Below are 14,386 nucleotides of genomic sequence, written 5' to 3'. Positions count from 1 at the left end.
ATACTGCTACTATTTTCGGGGACCCAAATAAATGGCTGCCCACACACAGGGATGAAAGCATTCGTTTAGAATGAAACAGCTCCCTGTAACACACCACATTCTCCGCATCGGTGTCCCGGACCCGAGCACGGTTCTAAGTAAGGAACAGCCCACAGTCAGGTACATCTATAGCTTTCCCCCACATATGGGGGAAACTCTGGGTAACATATGGAATAAAAGCAGGAAGGCTGGGCATTTCCAAAGTTCCTGCCAACTCCACACCGGTGGGAACCGGGCTGGGATTCCCTCCATCCAGAGTTCCTGACTGCAAAGTGTTCATGAAAACAGATAATAAAGCCTGTGCATCCTCGGCCATTTCAGACGATTAAATATTTTGGTATAAGATACACAAATATATGCTTCTAGACTATGGCATAAAGCCATCTAATAGGCACCTGGAAGAATGTGAATACTTGTTTTCTCTGGGTTATGACTTTTTAAAATTTCTTACCTATATAGTCTATGATGAACATGTATTCCTTATGCAATCATTTAAAAATATATCTCAAAAAAGTAATTTGGGAAAGTATATACAATTTGTTAGCATAGATTCATAAACTATTTTCTTTGCCCTTCCTTGGTTATCCGTAATTATGCTAGGTAGCTTTAACTTCATTAATCCTCCATATTCCTAACTGGGGGCAGAGGGGAGGGAACTACTTAAATTGGATATATTTTGGAGATGAATTGGATATATATTGCTGGGTATATAATCCAGCCACCTTAGATGTCTGAAGTTAATTGCTTAATGAAGCGCTACTTCAAGATTTGTTAAAGTTTTGCATTAAAATCCCTATTTTGACATCACATTTTAAAATCCTAATGAAGAAGGTACGCCCCGTCCAAGTCCTAGGACTGCAGAATAAAATCCTTTGAAGTCCTTAATATCCAGTTACCCAGATACCAGTTACAGCAACAGAACCCACTGTCATGTACCAGGTATTTCTAACACCTTTTTTCCTGCTTCCCTACCAAGTCTTTAAAGGACTCGAATGGTGACAGCCCCACCTGTGTCTCATTATAGAAATAAGGGAAAATGTTATATTAAACCTGACTTTATCACACAGTGAATATATTTATCTGCATTTCACTCCCAGCTTTTCAGATGCCTGAACATAGAAATAAATTCTTATAATTTTGAGAAAAGACAAACCGTCAGAAGAACAAATCTAGACACCTGACTTTGGTAACTGGTTGAGATAATTAAATAAGTTAACGGTTGGTTTTTCAGATGTGGAAAATAAGTGTCGTTAATGCCTAGCCCATGTTAATATCAAATTGTCTGAAGTGTAAATATACACAATATTTATAAAACTATATATGTGGCACATAAAATACCAGAAGCACAACAGCGACGCACATTTCAGAGGGCAGCCTGGCTCCTAGGAGGCCTCCACTGGCACCAGTGACCCCACAGCCCTCCAGTCACTGGACTTCCTCCCACAGCTGTCTGCAAAGTTTGGTCTTCTAGAAGATTCATGAACTAGAAGATTCAGAATTACTAGACTCTTGGTATATAACATTTATGAAAGTATTCGAAATCTCACTTCACCAATATGTGCCTTTTTAAAGTTCAGAAACAGGCCAGCAATTTGAAAAAAGGCAGCACCAGCCTATGTATAAATTACTTGGGTGCCAACATTGTTCTACCCTTTCCATGAGGCTGCCGTGCGTGTCTCCTCAGAACAGGGTGACCACAGTTTGTAGTCTAAACTGGGCCACTTCTGGGAGTCAAAGGAGGTGCTATTTATAATCCTCTGGGACAATAGCAATGAACTGTGATTGTCCCGGGCGAATGTGAATGTAGGGTCACCCTACCTCTGAAACTATTCCAACTTCCTTCGCCAGTTCATTTCATAAAATTCCTGAGATATGAAGTGACTTGCCCCAGGTCACGGGGCTGTTGTGCCGCTCCTCACACAATCTCTCATCTTTTAGGGTTCAAATGAATACTGGAAGGAAAGAGGTGGCCCAGAACTGCCGGGTGCAGGCAGCACCCTGCCCCGCCAACACTTTCCAGGGGCCACCCTGGAAACTCACACGTCTAAGAGGGCGAGGGCCTGCTCTGTGCCTGAATAAAATCCCCGGAAGCAGCCTTGGCAAGACAGCCCCTAAAAATAACCTTTCCTGAAGAACCCTTTCAATGTGTGTTCTGCTCTTTCCTCTGGCTGTACTCTGGGGGTGGTGGAGGAGACAAAGATGCAGAAGTACCAACTGCAGCATCCTCAGACAGCGGCCCCACCTCCCGACTCAAGCTCAAGCTCACCGCTCCGTAACAGCAACGGTCAGAAAAGCTCAGACAGCACTGGCTCAACAAACCGAGAGAGGGTAGCATGGTTTATAGGATCAGTTTCCAGGAGAGAGAGATGCTCCCTACATGCGACACACATCCCACAGTAATGACTTCACACATGGGCACACACTGTGGATAACCACCCGTATTTGCAGGATGTTAAAAGGCCCCACCATCCTCTTCTCCTACTGAGTCTAAAATTCACCAGAATTAGTTAAAAGGGTTATTGTCTCAGAGAAGTCACCTTTAAAATATGGGTGATCCATGGAAAGGCAGGTTTCAGGAATCTTTAGTTTTTAGGAATAGACAATTACGATATTAAGGGAGCGAGAAATCATTAAGAGAATTTGTAGTTTGGGGGACATTAGGAGAAATCATTATCTTACAGGTGCAGCAGGGAGCAGGCCTCAGTGCCGGGGGGTGGAGGGGATCAGGAAGTGTGGGGCCTGAGGGAGGAGAAAGGATTCCCCCAAAACAGGGGAAAGCAACACGTCAGTACGCATATGCCTGCTTTGCAATTTTGTTTTCTCCCAGTTTCCTACCATAATAAAGCATTTGCTAACCATTAAAACTTTTCCTTTCAGAACTGGATATCCCCTATTCGTGAAATGTGGCTCTTCTGTGGTCAGTTAGGTTCTGAAAAATTCATTATATTATCTCTGCTTTTGTATATGCTTGAAATTTCCCATAACGAGAAGTTAAATAAAGAAAAGCAGGATTTTTTAAAAACGTAAAATGAGTTCTGCCATTCCAGAAGGTGTGAGGCCGAATCCCTGTGCAGCTCTGACCTTCGAGCGTGTTCCTACGGACAAAGACACGACACCTGTAGGATAACTCTAATCTACACTCTTGCCTCTGAAAGTCTCATTTTCTAGTTCCAGAAGCGTGTTGACTCAGATACGCAGGCATCCTGAACTCTGGCTTCTTTTGGAACCGAGTCAGACATACCAGCATTAATTCCAAAGACGTGCCCTTCGTGGCATGCCCTCTAGAGCTCCGAGAGGTTTACTTGGCTTTTCCTGTGGTCTCTTTCTTACTGCTTTGGCATTTCTGTTGACAAAGCAACTGCTAGAGCTTGACTTGACAAAAGCTTTGAGATAACATTCAGTTTTCTCATTCTCATCGGACATTCCCAGTTGTACCAGTTTGGAAATTAAAAATTCACAGACACACACACACACACACACACACACGCCTTCCACAAAGGCAGGAGGTTTCTGGTGAGTGAAAAATTAGGAATGCTGAATCCTTGGCTTCTGCTCTAAGTTGTTGGTCACAGATTCGAGCAGAAAGCAACAAAAACAGAAAAAGTTTAGTAGTTAAAAACGTGGCCCTTAGAGTTAAGCAGCCTGGATCTGAAATCCAACTCTATTATTTACAGACCAAAAATATGCAGTAAAATAATTAGCAACTCCGTATTTTATAAAATTTCAAGTGAGATAGAACCATGTCTTCATAAGTTAGATAAAATTCTGTGTACATTCTTCCAGCTACCATTTCCCCATCGTCTACCACTGTTGCTCAATTTCTCTCGTTAAAAAACGAAGATAAATAACGTTCATCTTTCAAGGTGAAATAAAATAATACGTAAGGTTAAAACAGCGCCTGGAAATTCTCAATAATAGCTGCTTCTCTGCATTATACAGTGAATAGTTTGGGATACCAGGAATAATATGCCAAAATATCCCTTTTTTTAACTCACTGGCAAAAATCCATGGTTTTGGTGTTAAACTAAAAAAAAATTAAAACATCCTTCTGCTCCAAAACCTAACATAGAAAGCCAAAGTATGCAATAATCAGCCACCTCATATTTCATAAAATAACAGTAACAGAAGTATTACAGTCTGTAAAATGTAAAACTCATGGTTTGCATTTTTCTAACTAACATCCCTCCCCCCACATCCTAGCCCAACCTGACCCTCACTCGGACTCCTGCCTCCCCTCAAAAATGCATTTGTTTCGAAATAGAAAACTATTCTTCTCTATGAGTAACCTCTAAGCTGGTTACAATTCTGCACGTGGCTTTTATCATTTTTGTGACTGCTATTCCCCAATACCGCAAAATATCTGTATTTTTCAAAACCTTGAAACAAAACACCTAAATGAGGATAATAATTCATTTCATCTCCTTAATTTTATAAATGATAAAGTAGAAAAAGAAAAATCTATCTTGGAGTTAGATTAGTCTACATTTGGTATGTTACAATGAAACAAACTGTATTTTTTTTTTTTTTTTAGGAATCCTCACAAATTTTCAATAAAGTCTTCCTCAGTAAAGCTCATCATTGACCATTCCAGGTGCAGACGGATATCGTATCATAGACTTGAGCAGACCACCATAAATACTTTCTCACAGTTTTTCACTTCCTTTGAAAATATGACTCATCTCATGTGCTAAAAGATATTCCATTCCACAGTGCGAAAGCCCTGGAATTTCTGTTCTAGCAACCAAACCAGCTCAAATGCCAGATTCAGGCTGACTGGCAAGGTTCCAACAGAGTACCAAGGTGAGATTTCTCCAGAAAGAAAAATCAAAGACAACTTGACAGTTCAAGTGGTTCCAAGTTGTCTAATACATGCACGTTTTCATCCAGAAAAGCAAGGCGTCCACGTGCAGTTAACGTCACCGCTTCCCCCAGGCGTCTTCTATTCTTAGCTCACTTTAGTGCCTTCTGGGTTGATCCTTTTCCACTTTACTCGCCCAGAGTTGCAACCGTTGCCTGTAGGCAGATAACTTTCACACCTAAATCTCCAGCCTGGACCTTTCTCCTTTATATTTCCCTTGGGTATCAAGAGTTCAATCCAAATCTCACATTTTTTAACTTCTACAAAACCCAAGAGCCCCCTTACTTTTTCAAATGAATACCAAAGGCATTAGAGATAGAGCTAGAAATGATTAAAAGTTGACTTTACAGTCTGGCTATTTAGTAGTATTGGTCAAGGACCTCAAATACAGTGGGACAATAGTGGGAAAGTGGCTTTATTGAGTTGAAACATAAGAAATTGCAACTTTGGGAGGTCAAAATGGTCAGCACTGAGAATTTCATATGGTTTTACCTTATATATAAAATATCTCAAAATTTTCATGATGGGCAATGAGATTACCTACCTTCTAAAAATAATTATTATCTTCACATCTTGTCTGACTATAACAAAGTAACAAAGATCTCATATGACTTTAGAAGATTTCTTGATTTGCCTTTGCAATCTCAATAACTACCTGTGCAAAACTCAATCATAGCTTCATATTAAATACTGCTCACGTTGCCCCAAAATAATCTCATATTCACCTATTTGTCCTATTTGTCCATCTATTCTCCATTTTCCGATTCTACTACTGGATGTTGTAGCTTCAAAAAAAAAATTTCCCCATGTTTTATACACAAAACCATAAATTTAAATTTATACTTATCTGAATCATAAATGAATTTGGAATTTTCTTTAAGTGGGTGAAGGTTTTCAATTTGGAAAAAAACAGTCATTTCAAATCAAATTTAGTTTACTAGAAACTTTTTTCATAAATATGTAGACACATTTTATTATAATAAATCTGCATGCATGGGTTTTTTAAATTCCAGAAGCTCTAAATTTCAAATTTTTTTTTTTTTTTTTCATGAGAAGCTTATCTTTGAAGGCTCAGTCTTAAAACAAGAATCAAGTCAGAGAACTCTACCATTTTGGAGACTTGAGAACATACTTTAAGAAAATATTTTTTTTTAAAGCCTTAAACAAGCATGAGTTGGCGTTAACACATTTATAGCTCAAGGCATTATAAAGCTGGTCACAAAGTTTTTACTTGTTAAAATGAAATGTTTTACATTAAAAAAATTAAACTAAATTTTTTTTAGAAATACGATTCATAATTTTTTCATTCAACAGAAGTCAGTGTGGACTCTGTGCAGGCCCAGTCAGGGCCACAGGGAACTACAGAGAAGAGCTGGTGCTCATAAATCTTGCAGGGGAGACAAGGGGAGCACCAGGTGCCCCAAGTTCTGGAACGCAGGCCTCTCAGACGAGGAGCTGCACGGGGGAGAACTCCCAGGATGGGAGGAGGAGGCAGGGTCTGTGTATAAAGCAAAAGGAGCAAGTCAGACACTGTGAGTACCATCAACAGGTTCGGATCTTAAGGAACCTGCAGGGGGTGGGGGATGGAAGAGATGACAGGGCTAGCTCAGGCCTGGCCTCACAGACCACTGCAAGAGGTTTAACTCAAAATGACCACATTTAATTTAATTATCTTCATTATTAACACTGAAAAAAAAATATGGCAGCTCCTAAAAAAGGCAGCTGAGCAACTGGTACAATTGTAAGAGAAAAAGAAGGAAGTTTTTATAAATTTTTTTCATTTAATCCGAATGATTTTCAAGTTTCTACAAATAGGGTAAATATAAAGCATTAAACATTTATTGGTGGATACTGTATGTATGCCCATTCTAAGAACTATAATAAATGAGTGAAGTTGAAATAAACTCATTAAAGTTTATTATATTGCCAGTGGTTTCATAACAGCTTTCTTGTATTTATCAATTAAATAAAAAAAAATGACTAAGAATCTGTTTTCAGTTAAAAAAAAAAAAAAGGTTTAAACTCTCTCCTGAAGATAACAAAGAACCACAGAGACACTTTAAGCAGGAAAATATCACGACCAGACTTGTGTCTTACAAAGATCCGTGCCAGCATCACAGAGAAAAGCCTGAAGACGAGTATGGTCTGTGGAAGGTGACAAAACAGGAGGCGGCCACCCTGTTCTAGGCAGGGAATGCAGAACGCCTTGAGGCACAGGAGGAGGAGGAAGGGACAGGGTCCCCGAGGACCCCATGGGAGCTGGTGACCGAGGACCCCATGGGAGCTGGTGACCGACTGGCCTGGTGTGGAGAGAGGATCACTCCCAGGTTTCTGGCTTGGGCGCCTGGGAGCAAGTTGTCTCCATTCACCACGACAGGGAGCCAAAGGGGGGTGGGGGAGGCGCTTGGTAAATATTCTCTACTTCTTTCTGCCAGCCTGGTTGAACTGGGTGCCTCTCCTCTGTGCTTCTCACTTACCTTTTCTGTCTCTTGAACTAGGCTGTGAGCTCCCTAAGGTCGAAGGTGGTGTCAACTCAACTGGCTCCCAACCCCTCCCCTTGAAGGACTATAATAAATGACTGCCAAATGAATGAAAGAATGAACAATCATGCTTGTGCTCCATTTATGTTTTGCTCCTCAATAGGGCCGAGGTAAAAAAAAAAAAAAACACCTTCTAGTTTCCAATCTAGAAAACTGTGGATAGGAGTAGTGTGTGCATGTGTGTGTGTGTGTGTGTGTGTGTGCGCGTCCCTGTGTTCAGACATGTTTGTACAAAAAACTCTCCTCATTCTTTTTTAGAAAGACCAAATTCTTGCACTTAAGATTTTCCTCCCTTTGACACTTGTCTCGCATAGTAGTTAGCAAGCTTTCCTCCCCATCTTTGCTTTCCGTGCTCTCTGGAAGAATTAGTCCCGTTCCCAGGGAAACGGTGGTAGAATTCTGACTGTCCTCCAACGTATTCCGTGTGAACTCCTCTGCTCATCCTGGGAGCGCCCCCGCCCACTCCAGAGCTGCGCCTTTTCCGTAGGTGTCTCCCAGCTGCAGCAACTGACTGCAGGGCTTTCTGACAGTTTTCTGAGGCTCTGCGTTAATTCAGTTTCCCAGCTAAGAGTTATAGTCCTTCTCCCACGCTCATGGAAAATCTTATTTGGGGCTCAAGTTTTTTACTTGGTGAATCTGGCTGAAGGCGTAGGGCAACCCCAGGACACATCACAGTGCCCAGGACAGGAGGCAAAGACAAAGAGTGATCTTTCTGCCTTGTAACTCCTGCACCTGGGAGTCCCCACAGCAAACCACGTGCATATTTATAACTGTCCCTCTGGGTGTGGAGGCTTCTTAGGGCTCACACAAGATCCTGCCTCTCTCTCTTCCTTTACACTCCTGCCCATCAAGAACTTTCTCTGGCCATCTAAGGTTATCTGAAACTCCGGCCCTCCCACTAAGCAGTGGCACCTTCACCACCAGACTCATCACCTCAGCAGGGTGGCTTCTTTCCTTGCACTGAATAATGACACAGCCTGGAAATATTTAGCTTCCCATCTAGAAACAATCTCCCAGCCAGCGGATAAACAGACTGTCCTCATTAGTTTGTTTGTTACTCGTCAATATCACTGTCTTGACTTTAAAGTCCAGGAGCTCTAATCGGGAGAATGGTATCTACCTAATTGGATTTATACAACAGCCTACCGTGGAACAACATGTGGTTATTTAATACTTTTTATAATCCCTCCTGATCACTCTCAAATTGATGCCTTCCTGGCCCTTGTTCTAATCCTCACCACTTTATCTGTATAGTTCCATAATGGGCTTTCGCCTGAGTCCCTCAGCCTCAGGCCCTGCCTGCTCAGATTTATCCTGCAAACAATACTAGTACTTTAGGCATGGCTTTTCCTAGCTCAGAAAACCTCAGAAGCTCTGTGCAGTCTGGAGGATAAAGTCCACTCTCACCCTGGTATCCCAGACCCTCTATAACCCGGCCCTGTTTTATTAATCCCACTTCGTCTCTAAATCTGAACAGGCATATTTAGCTTCAGTTAAACCTATCTCCTCTTTACCCATCCTCCAACTGTAGACACATCCAAGAATACAGAGCTAGGCTTCGGGAGACCTGAATCCCGGTCTGGCTACTTTGGTTACTTTCTCCTTCTACACTCTTTCCTCTGAATTTCTTCCCCCACCTCTGGATCAGAGGGTGAGTGATGGGTCCTGTGAAATACTGGATGTAAGGACGCTTCCACGGTGCCAAAAGGGTAGGTAAACACTTCCTGTATTACACCTACCACTCATTCCTCCCCCGCCCTGCCCCGCCCCCCTGCCAAAAAAAAACCCCACACAACAGGTTTTTCACAGTATTTCTCTAGCCTGGAATGCTCTGCTTCCCTCTTCTCTCCACTCAGCCAATATTCAGTTATTACTCAAATTCAGACTCAAGTTCTACTCCCTTATAAGTGCTTTCCTCATGATTTTTCACCCACAATGATTTTCCTTATTTGGCCTTCTATAATTTTTATTTTTTTTTTTTTTATTTTTTTTTTTTTGAGACAGGGTCTCACTCTGTCACCCAGACTGAAGTGCAGTGGTGTCATGGTAGCTCACTGCAACCTCCAACTCCCAGGCTCAAGCAATCTCCCTGCCTCAGCCTCCAGAGTAGCTGGGACTATAGGTGCACGCCACTACGCCCCGCTAATTTCTTAATTTTTTTGTAGAGATGGTTTTCGCTATGCTATAGAGATGTATTTTTGCTATGTTGCTCAGGCTGCTCTTGAACTCATGACCTAAAGTGATCCTCGTGCCTCGGCCTCCCAAAGTGCTAGGATTACAGGCATGAACCACCATGCACAGCCCAATTTTTACTCTTCATATAAGCATCTGGCACTTATTATTCAACAATTGCTTATGTTCTAAGTGTTCTGTTATCTTTAAAAGTACACCAGGGGAGGGGGAATGGGAAGCTAGTGTTTAATGAGTATAGAGTTTCAGTGAGGGATGACGGAAAAGTTCCGGAGATGAATAGTGGTGATGGTTGTGTAATAATGTGAAAATAAGTAATACCACTGAATTGTATCCTTAAAAATGGTTAAAATGGTAAATTTTATGTTATTGTGTATTTCACCGCAATGAAAAAAAGTACATCAAAGTCTCTAAGGACCAAATCTCATGCTCCATCAACCCTCACAGTCCAGCATAGTGCTGATTACTACTAGTCCACCCAATAAAATCATCCAATACTTGTTGCACAAAGATAATGATAATACCTGAACATTTACAGATCATTTTACAATCTCTCTTCACCATAAATCAGCTTAACCATTTGATCCAAACAAAACCCGGTGAGGTAAGGAGGACGGCCACTGGTCTTCACTTTCTAGAGGAAGAAATTGAGACTTGAAAGGCCTAGTGAGTCCACTGTGGTCAAACAGACAATACCAGGCAGAGCCGAGATTCACCTGGGTCTCATGAACCTGAGACATCTCATGAGCTTATTCTTAATTGTTCATCTTAATGGAACAAACAAGTAATGCTTTTTCTCTCCAGAAATATTCACTCAAGAGTGTGTTTCAGGAGGCAGAAAAGCCTTCACCTTGTGTGCTTCATCAGCAGCTTTTCCCCACAGAACACCAGCGGGACAACTTGAAGGCTCCCAGGCTCTCTACTTTAACCCAGACCCCTGTGGGCAGCTGCCCCCACACACACATCCTTCCATGCTGGCTGCCCTGACATGGCCACCCCGCAGCCTAAATGCCAGATGGAAAGGAGGTGCTCCAAGGTGAACCCGGCCATCTAAGCTGTGAAGAGTGCAGGAGAATTTGAATTTCTTTAGGGGACCACTAAAACCAATCAGAACTCTTAGAAGAGTTTATCAATCATCTACCCATATACAGATTATGGAGGTAAGGACCCTTTCTATATTGAAAGGTGTATTTCATTTCCTTAAAAGGCCTGTTCTAGCCTCCCGGCGTGGTTGAGGACAGTGCCCTGTGCTTGCGGAGATAGCACACATATTCAGCATTGCTGTTCTGACAGGTCACCTCCCAATTAGGCTTCAGTTGAGGTAAAGGCTCAGTGTGTTCCTTGGTTCCAGGAGAAGCCTGCTTCTAGCACCGATGCTCTGGAAGTTTCAACAGTCCACTGAAGGGAACCCAAGTTACTTGGAAATTGACATCCCTAGACTGTGTCCTATATGGTAAAACAGTCTCTCTAACTCCAGAGTGAGGCTCATTATTTCAGCCTTTTAAAATACAGTAGCTGTAACACTGCAGGAGTTTCTCTTCTATCCATGGGCTCTATAAAGTAAAATACAATCTTCTTTATAAAAAATATAAGTGCTCCTAGCACTTTGAAATGCCTATTCATACTCATGCTAAATCGACTACCTTCTGGATCACCTCCTCTTATAAAAAGCACTACACTTTTACAGTCCTTCTGCAGCATGGCCATTCCACACCAGAGAGCAAGGATTACCAATAGTCCATGAGACTCTCTGAACTGTAGATATAATTAGGCACCACATCCATTATAACGCTACAGACGTCATCATGTGCTGCCAGCATCTGTTGACAGATCTCATACCCGGCATATCACTGAAATGGCAAGTGTGGAGAAGGTAGCCCACAATAGAAACAATGGCATTTTATCCTTGTCCTGTTCCAACAGTTTGTCTCATAGGACATAAATAGAGGCCACTGCTCTGGCTGCCCTGAGCTCACAGTTCAACATTAATTTTACTGACTTGAGCAGGTTCTATCCCAAAAGTAGAAATAGAGAATCTTCTAGATCTGTTCAGGTCTGTGTCCTAATGTACTTTTGGGCTTTTTTCCCCTTGCATTGACAACATTCAAACTATCTTAAGAAAAAAAAAAAACCCAAATTCTCACTTCAAACTTTTTAGCATTTTGAACTGGGATCAAGAAATATGCCTTTTTTAATAATATACTTTATTTGAAGTGCTATACAATTATAATAATGTAGGCAGCATAGGAATCCCAAACCTAAATAAATTACAATGTTATTTATCCAAAAATATTGCAGATACATCAAAAGATTAAATATGGCAGAAGACATGTCAATGTGGCCTCTGGAAATTGACATTAGTTCTATCGTGCTGTTGTACTGCACTTTCTAAAACACAACAGAAACCACTGTGATTAGACTATTACTCTCAAAAATGATGGGCAGACTACCTGTCCAATTCCTTAGCTATTTTACTATTCCTCATAAGAAAAAGAGCAATCTGTAAAACAAAGACCTGGGAGATTTTTAGGTTTTTTTTTTAATCCATAAAAAATGTAGTAATCAAAATTTGGGGAAAATTTTTTTTAAAAATCCCTCATTGCTAAAAATTAAAGTCACTTTTTAACTTCTTGCTGAGAGATGATGCATCAACTGGTCCAGATGATACATTAGTAATCCTCAAGCCATGTGCTTCCTTCACAGAAAGTCCTTTAAAAAACTGCAGAAGGTTTGAAATTTTGTTTTCCTCTATAGATTCAACTTCTATTTATCACCTCCATTCTCCTGTTTCCAAGAAAGGTAGGTATGGTAGAAGCCTCTGGAAACTAAGGCAGGCATTGAAATGTAGCTAAATTAGAGCTTTAAAATAATAATAGTAAATGGTATTTTAAGAATGAGGGTAGACAAGAGACATCCTGGTATAAAAATAGTGCTTGGTTATTTGATAATTATCCAACCATGAGACCTCTCTCTTTCCAGCTAACATTTTGTTGGGAGACAAGTATGGGATGGGTGTCTTCCACCATCATACACTGATTCACCATATTCTAGCATACAGTCACCTGGAGCGCCAACTACCCAGCAGTTCTCATGCACACGTATGGTCAAAACGGGTTATCCACTTAAAAGCAGACCCCTAGAAGGGAAATCCCCCCTGACCCACGCCCAGAAAAATAAAGAATAAAAAAAGCACAGGGTGCCAGGCTTTTGCCATGACCCTGTTATCAAAAGGTTGGGTTAGCAGGTCTCTCCTGTCACGTCTGACCCAACCAAGGCTCTGTGCCCAGTCAATTAAGAGGAGAGATTTGGCCTCGGGGTGAGCATCCCCTGTTTATTCTAGCCAAGAGGATCAGGGAGAAACCTTGAAATACTGGAATGTTCCACTGGGCCCCCAGACAGCGCCAACCAAAATGGGGAGGGAGCTTTTAGAAACTGGCTGACTCTTTCGTCCCTGTCCCGTGTGCTTACCTCAATGAACTATAAATAGAACGTGAAATAATTATTACTTTATGGGTAAATGTCTAGTGTTCATACAACATCCCTCTCTGAGGAACCCAAAACATTCAACAAATGACTTTCAGTGACTCCGGGGGACAGCCCTGTGAAAACTGGAACGAAACTGATGCTCAATAGACCTGTTTTATTCGGGGAGAGAGAGGCGACGGGGGAAGCGGACCCGACGGGGCGGGGAAGGTACACCTCTGCGGCCAAGGTCACAGACTGAAGGGGTCAGGAGCGGACCAGAGACTCTTTCAGATTCTGGCCTCCTGAAGGCTGGTATGAGAAACAAAAACGCACTTCCACAGCACTGTTCTTCCCTGAACATTTTTCGGTTTGTAACTCTTATGTTACCCGCACACGCGCGCGCGCGCGCGCACACGCACACGACGCCCAGAGTCCTGCCCGTCCCTGGACGTGCTCCCCCTAACGGGGCCCCGGGGCTGCCAGCACGCAGGACCACGCACCACCTCCACCGAGGGCCCCTCGCGGGGCGCCGGGACACACACACACGCGGGCCGGCCCGCGACGGCGGCACGGGCCCCGGCTGACCTTCCTCTGCTGCTTCTCCCAGGCCGGGTCGAGGAGCAGGTCGCGGTCCCACTCCTCCTCCTGGATCATGTACTCATCCTCGTCGTACACGTAGTTGTACTGCACGCCGGGCTCTATTTGGTTCATGGCGCTCGCTGGCGGGGCTGCGGCGGGGCGCGCGGGGTTCGGGCGACGGGCGGACTGGCGGGCGGGCCGGCGGGCGGGCGGACGGACCGACGGAGGCGCGGGGCTGGCGGCGGGCTGGCGGGCGGGCGCGGGAGGCCTTCGCGCGGCTGCTCTCGGGGCGGCACGCCTGGGCGCTGGGTCCGGGGCGAAGCACCAGCTCGGGCTGCGAGCGGCTGCCGCGCGCCGCTTAATAGCCGCGCCGCGCGTCACGTGGCCGCCGGGCCGCGCCCCCGCCGGCCCCGCCCGTCGGGCCCCGCCCGCGCCTCGGAGCGCTCGCCCCTCCGCCGGCTCCCGGCCGCCGCCGCTGCCCCGAGACCGAGACCGCCCGGGCGCCGCGTGCGGGGGCCTCTGGGAACGTGCGGAGGGCGGCCAGCCCGCCCCGGCCCACGCCGCCGCCCACCCGCGGCCCCCTCTGCCTCGCGGCCGCGGTGACCTACGGGCGCCCCCGTCGGTGCCCCGAGTGGTGGGTGAACGCGGGCCGGGGGGGAGGGGGGGGAGGGACACCTACGGGAGGGGCCCCGGCCACCCCCAACACACCCAAGTT

General features: G+C 44.0%; 1 protein-coding gene across 4 annotated transcripts in view; it reads right to left on the bottom strand.

Moving 5' to 3' along the window:
• The window catches only part of ACTN2 (actinin alpha 2), a 68,413-nt gene extending 54,610 nt beyond the window's left edge, over nt 1-13,803 (bottom strand). For 2 of the 4 annotated variants that reach the window (XM_069484711.1, XM_069484710.1), the window contains exon 1: nt 13,678-13,803. In XM_069484711.1, the coding sequence (XP_069340812.1) occupies nt 13,678-13,803 (126 nt within the window). The remainder of the gene's footprint in view (nt 1-13,677) is intronic. The other 2 variants (XM_069484712.1, XM_069484713.1) reach the window with 2 other exon arrangements.
• Nucleotides 13,804-14,386: the final 583 nt, after the last annotated feature.

The sequence above is a fragment of the Eulemur rufifrons genome, chromosome 11 (assembly GCF_041146395.1).
Source record: "Eulemur rufifrons isolate Redbay chromosome 11, OSU_ERuf_1, whole genome shotgun sequence".
NCBI lineage: Eukaryota > Metazoa > Chordata > Mammalia > Primates > Lemuridae > Eulemur > Eulemur rufifrons.
This window is presented reverse-complemented; position numbering and strand designations above follow the sequence as displayed.